The 6,196-nt window shown below is 31.1% G+C and overlaps 1 protein-coding gene and 1 long non-coding RNA gene across 3 annotated transcripts; both read right to left on the bottom strand.

The window, feature by feature from the left end:
- Nucleotides 1–378: 378 nt before the first annotated feature.
- Nucleotides 379–1,124, bottom strand: LOC112758711 (uncharacterized). Its single transcript, XR_011873516.1, has 2 exons — nucleotides 982–1,124; nucleotides 379–784 (listed from the first exon to the last, which is right to left on the bottom strand). It is a non-coding gene; the product is annotated as an uncharacterized lncRNA (long non-coding RNA).
- Nucleotides 1,125–3,077: 1,953 nt separating this feature from the next.
- LOC112758370 (single-stranded DNA-binding protein WHY2, mitochondrial) lies at nucleotides 3,078–5,637 on the bottom strand. 2 transcript variants are annotated; one of them, XM_025807029.3, is made up of 8 exons: nucleotides 5,506–5,637; nucleotides 5,320–5,426; nucleotides 5,138–5,235; nucleotides 4,975–5,067; nucleotides 4,707–4,801; nucleotides 4,491–4,564; nucleotides 4,281–4,369; nucleotides 3,078–3,375 (listed from the first exon to the last, which is right to left on the bottom strand). In XM_025807029.3, exons 1-8 carry the CDS (start codon nucleotides 5,547–5,549, stop codon nucleotides 3,262–3,264), a joined length of 714 nt encoding a protein of 237 aa, XP_025662814.1. In that variant the 5' UTR covers nucleotides 5,550–5,637; the 3' UTR covers nucleotides 3,078–3,261. The 2 variants fall into 2 exon arrangements, with proteins under 2 accessions (XP_025662814.1, XP_025662815.1); XM_025807030.3 differs by having other exon boundaries at nucleotides 5,320–5,381; nucleotides 5,506–5,623.
- Nucleotides 5,638–6,196: the final 559 nt, after the last annotated feature.

Raw genomic sequence — 6,196 nt, 5'->3', positions numbered from 1 at the left:
ATTGTGGTTATACTTTAGTATTGATTGTGGTTATGCTTTAATTTTGAAGAAGGGTTGGTTCTTGTTATATTTTTCTAAGTGAATTTTACCATGTTAAATAATGGTTGGAGTTTTGGAAATTTGGATATTTTTACATGCTAGCTTACAAGAAGGTATCAACGTAATGTAATGTTAACGGCTCGGTTTTCACCCGGTATAATTATAGTCCGAAAGTGTATTGGTTTCATCGGGTCTAGAACCGGATTCGGATCTAATAAATAGACCTATGTATATTTCGAATCAGATTTGGGTCATATTAAACTCGGTTTTACCCTACCTATGTACACCCTAATTTTAATTCGTATAGCATGACGAAACGGGGAAATAATAACATGCGAGTTTAAATATCAATATATTAAACTAAATTATATATATTAGAAAATTCATTATTGTTATTTTTCCTAGATGAAAAAAAAAATATTAGCCAGCATATATTTGATAAAATAAAAATTAAACAAACATATATTTAGAGGTTCTTTTCTTCCATGCATTCATCTCATGAGATCAAGAATGAGGAGGAGATGAAGGTGCAGGAGAGGGCTCAAATTTGTAATGCATGTCCACCGAAGCCATTACATCCCAAGTGCAACTGAGTCCACTGGGAATGGTGACAAGGTCGCCGGCACAAAACTCCACCGCCGGAGAAGACGAGTCCTCGGAATAAACCTTCACTTTCCCTCTCACCAAATGGCATGTCTGTTGTGAATTGTATTTCAGCTTGTACTTCCCAGGAGGACAAGCCCATCTACAATAACAACATTATAGGAAGATAAAATAAATTCGTCAAAACAGTTTAAATTTATCTTATTTAATATTTATTTACGAATTATAGGATGAATTAAATAAAGTCAGAAGGTAAATTTTCGCAGTTTTTAGCTAATATTTTTTTGTTATCAAATATTTTTTATATACTTGCTCAAATAAGAGGAATTAGTTACTCACTTGGGCCATGAATTAATTCCCAGCTCTGCAAATCTTGTTCTTGAAATACTTTTTTCAACTGTGATTGTTTGATCTGTTGAAGAACCTGATGCTGATGATGGTGCCATGTAATAAGATGAAAGAAAGAAAGAAAAAGAAGAGAAGCTAAGGCCAAGTAGGTTAAATTAAAGGGTGGTTGCACTGTTCATATTTATATGGGAACATATTCATTATATGGTCAAAGGTTGATAAAAGCAATCTTGATTTAATATTGTATTTTTATAACCAAATTAATTATATGGAAGCATTTTTTTGGTCAAGCTGATATTTGTACAGTATAATAAAATGGGTTTTCCGAAGTAGTTAATATTATATTGTGTATGTATGAAAAGGGTGGTTGTTCTAGGATTATATTTTCTTAAGGAATAAGTTCTGGCAGAATATTTTTAATCATGCAAATTAAATGACAATTATTATTTGAGAGGTGAAAAATAATACTTCTAATTTGAATTATTCAAGGTATTTTAATTTCCTACATACCTTTTGAAAACATTCTTGGATTATATCAATGTACCTTTTTTTTTTTTGTTATTATTCTTCTTTGGCGCGGTTAAATATCTATGTGAGTTATATATGTACTACGCAAGTTATGGATATAGGATAGAGGTTAAAATAGAGAAAATCAATTATAGTAGTACCAATTAATAAGGGTTGACTTTATTGAGAGTTGAGACATAACGTAGGTCATTGACTGAGAAACTGTGCTCCAATTAAAATGGGGTTATGATGCGCATTATTGTTGTGCATGCTGTTGTGTTCGACTTTGGAGGCACAACCAACACATTTCTTCATAAGGAACATCACTTGTAGAAAAAGAAAAAAAAAAGGTCAAACTAAAATTTGAGAAATATTAAATCTAAAAAAGAAGATAGTATATTAAACAAATTAAGAGGAAGTTATATTTTCAGTTTTTCTAATTGTCTAAGATAATGTAACATTACATGTTGATTAGGAATTGGCTTTGACCAATTGAAGGCCTGAAGGGTTACACTATTCAACATTCAGTATTCAAACGCGTTGTATTTAAATTTGGACCGTTTCTTTTATACTGTAGATATTTAGTTCTACTAAATCTATCATATCGTATTACTAATAAAACTGGCTTAATTAAGAGGCATTTAGTGACATCATTGGTTACATACTTCTTTTAAATTATAAATGAGATAATAAAATAACGGATTTAGCTAATATGACATCATTGGTTACATACTTGTTAAAATTATTAATAGCAGAAATTTTTAAATTTTTATTTTAATAAATATATCACAAATGGCATAAAAACTTCAATTTTGCATTTTTTTTATTAAAAAATTAATTAATAACTTTAATATGTGTGTTAGTTAAACCAAAACAAAAAAGAATTTATGACTATAATAAATAAATAACTAAATAAATAAGAAAAGCATCTTATCAAGTGAATATAAATATAAATAAAAAATTTAATAAGTACTATAAAATATTATTATTATTATTTTAACTGAAATAAAAAATAAAGAAAATAAAAAAGAAAAGACATTATAACATTATTATTGATGTATTTTTTAAATAAAGTATCGATGTAATAAAGATATAAAAAATAATATTAATATATAGTGAAATAAAACTTTGTTGTTTTTATTGTTGTACTTGTGCAGAGTAAATACTAAAGTAAGCAAAAATATTTTCCACTAGATTTATTTATTTTTAATTTCAAAAGGAAAAAAAAAAATCAAAAGACCAACTTACATACAATTGAAATATCTAAATAATATTGGGGAAAAAAATAAATATGACTTCATTCTATTACTAAATATTCAAACAGTAGAACAGAACAATTAGATATTTAGGAAATCAACATTTTTTCAACCAATAATCAACCTAAGTAAAATTTAAAAGGAGAAAAAAAAAATTTGGACCGAATTCTCATGCATTCTGTTCCACTCTATTCCATTCCACTACTAATCAATAATCCAAATATCCTTAGCCTTAACTAACCTCTAATTCCAATCTAAAAAAAATAACACAAGCCAGAGGAATACAAGACTAGCAGATATCAGCACAGGTCAACAACAATACAATGATTCAGAAATAGGGACATTTGATGGGTCATCCCTTTTTCATGTCTCATCCAAAGATTATCACAAGTTATGTTCCAAAACAAATCTAGTCTTCGATATTACAATTTACAAAATGGCATTACTGCATAAACAACAAGGATCCATTACATATTTCAGTTCACACAAGTATCTCATATGCAGCAATTTACTTATCCCATTCCAAGTCTAAAGCAGGTGGTTCCACTTTCGATTGAAGACCAACCGTTCCCCCTGACTGATGAGTCATGCGGTCCCAACCCATGATGTGTGGCAATGCAAACTGCATTGAAAAACAATTTGACAAACCATAAAGTTGTCATAAAAGGAGCGTATTAAACATGAAACAGATGATTTGCATGAATAGTGAATCTAAAGCAAATCCTGAATCCTAACTCAGCAGTTAAAGAAACTTGGCATGACACATTCTAGCCGCCCAATGACATGTTTCTAGGTTCTTCCCGTCTCAAGTAAATTGTGCAAAAAGTCAACGGGATGTTCTGTGCGTGGGCTTGTCCAGACAAACAAATTAGCACATATTCATTCAACTATATTTAGATTATAAAATGAAAACAAAACTTGGTTCGCTGACAGGGCACAGTATGCAATACCAGCTGACGCTAATAACAATCCAAACAGAGACCTCTGTTGAACTCTGAATAAATTCAATGGGCTATATAGATAACGAATAAAGATTTACGGCATTCTAGTAATGAATTAACCGAAGTTCGAAAACTAGAACTGTGTTGCTTAATGGAATTGAAAGGATGAAGACTGGATAGTCGATTAGGAGTTAGCTCTTATATCTGTTATCTCATTACCTTGCATTAAAAGAATTTCATAATTATACTTGTTGTATTAGTTCTATCATTGAGCTGAGATTCATATTCTCCTCATTCATTCTCTCAACCTCTCTAGTTCTATCTTCTTCTCTCTCAATCCTTATCTTGGTACTAGCTTTGGTCCTAATACTTTCCGGAACAATAAGCATACAAAATGACATGATAGTCATTGTTTTTATTCCTTCCCTCTAATGGCAGAAAAGAAAATGTTCAAAATAGGATAACAGATAACATCCTTCTGATATGCAACGAATTACAATCAGAAACTCAGCAGGCATAACCTGAGAAAGCAATAATGTAACTGAAACAATTCATGCAGTATATATAGAGAAGAAATATGACATACACTGCAAGCTGTCTTCATCACAGCAAACTCAGCAGTCGTGACAGGGACACTCAAGTAATCCTTGGTATTTAGCAGGTTGTTGACAACAGCTGCCAAAGTAGACACAATCCAAATGAACAAGGAATACATTATTCAACGTAAAATAAGTGCAAAAGGAGAAGGGGGCAAAAACCACACACAGACACACACACGTATTACACAAAATCTTACTCAAAGACACGAAGTAGCCATTGCTGCTTGCATGAGGCTTAATTGATAAGCTTTTTCTCACTTGACCAGCATTACTGCAGCACAAAGTATGTAAAGAAAGTCCCATCATTAGGGTAATGCGGGATACCTAAATGTATCTCTAATTCAATCTCATTCGCCTCTCTCACGATAATTTAATGGCAGTCGAAAAACTAAGGCTGGAGTGAGATAACCAACCTCGATAACATGGAGGGGTCATGGAAGAATTCACAAGAATCCTGAGGGCCCATGCTTATCAAAGAGCCAACTTCAGTGGCCGAAAGAGCAAATCTCTGCAAAAAGGTGATTCTAATAAGAGATAGATGAAAGAAGATCCAAAGAAACAGGATATACATCAGGGCAACTTGGTTTTCGATCCAAAAGAAAGGTTTGAACTTTGAACTAAAGAAAAGTCACAACCTAACAACAAATTGCTTGCTTGTGGTCGGAGAAGCAAAAGCATTACCTGCTTGTTCTCCCAGTCATACTTGCGCTCCCCAATGGAGTGCATGAAAATCATCATCATTGAACCACGGCGATCAACTACAACGGCCCCACTCTATGCAAAGATAAACACAAAATAAATACCGCATAGTGAAAAGTGACAAGTATAAGGTTTAAGAGCTAACATCCAACTTGGTGAAAGTTGGAAGACAAGGACTCAAAGAGAAAGCAGCTTTGCCCTTGTAAACGGAATAAGGAGCAAATATGCGATTTGAGGTATATCCTGCAATTTAATGCACACAAGCATATTATTACAAACGAAATGGTTCAGCATAAATGCATAATTGATAAAGAAGAAAGAAAATACCTTTAGCAGCATATTTATTATTGGTAGCTGTAGAAAACGCAGCTGAATGGCGAAGACAATCCCTAGGATCAGGTTTTGTAAAGGAGAGGGGTTCCAGTAAGCGGGGACTGATTAACAAAAAAATTAAAGGCTGAGTTTGGGGTTTTGATCATTTGAAAGGTAAAGGAAAAGTGTTTGTTGTAGTACCTGGAACCGGAAATGGAAGGTAGAAGGCGAGACAGCTTCAACATTTTTTGTGATTCTCCAACTTTCCCTCTTTTTTCTCCTTCCTCTCTTCACTCTTCTTCACTCCTCTGGCGCACTCTGCATATTGAAAATGGTAATGGACTTTTTTTTGCTTCTTATGGCCTGGCCCACGGGCCCAATATGAGACGGACCACAAGCCTCTTCTGGAAAACACAAAACATTATTATTATTATTATTATTATTATTATTATTATTATTATTATTATTATTATTATTATTAAAGAATTTAAAGTTATTAATTAAAAAATAAACATTAAAGTAAAAAATTTACAAGCTATTTAACATTTAGAGTGTATGGAATAAATAAATTTAAATCAAATAAAATATAATAAAAAAATTTATTATATTGCTAAAATATGTAACAAAAATATAAAATCAACATGAATATTTATAAAATAGTTATGTATAAATTTTGTTAAATATATTTTTTTTTAACTTTATTTAATTTAAAAAATATATAAAAATTTATATTTAAGTATTTTTTATTTCTATGTATAATTCTAATGGATGAAAAATAATAATTTTTTTTTATTTTATATTCAACACCTTAAACTATCTTTAATTTTACTATACTTTTAGAATTATTTTTTTTTTATTTTTATCATATGGTCTTTTCGTATTGTATTATCCT

Source organism: Arachis hypogaea, chromosome 16 (genome assembly GCF_003086295.3).
Source record: "Arachis hypogaea cultivar Tifrunner chromosome 16, arahy.Tifrunner.gnm2.J5K5, whole genome shotgun sequence".
Lineage (NCBI taxonomy): Eukaryota > Viridiplantae > Streptophyta > Magnoliopsida > Fabales > Fabaceae > Arachis > Arachis hypogaea.
Note: the sequence above shows the minus strand (reverse complement) of the source record. Positions and strands in the feature narration are given on the sequence as shown.

What these genes read in the sequence shown, in the direction of transcription:
- LOC112758370 (XM_025807029.3), bottom strand. Translation starts at nt 5,549, where the DNA reads ATGTTGAAGCTGTCTCGCCTTCTACCTTCCATTTCCGGTTCCAG. An exon ending in GACCCCTCCATGTTATCGAG is followed by an intron (nt 4,565 to 4,706) that starts GTTGGTTATCTC and finishes TTTGTGCTGCAG; the next exon opens with TAATGCTGGTCAAGTGAGAA. An exon ending in TGATGAAGACAGCTTGCAGT is followed by an intron (nt 3,376 to 4,280) that starts GTATGTCATATT and finishes TTTTCAATGCAG; the next exon opens with TTTGCATTGCCACACATCAT.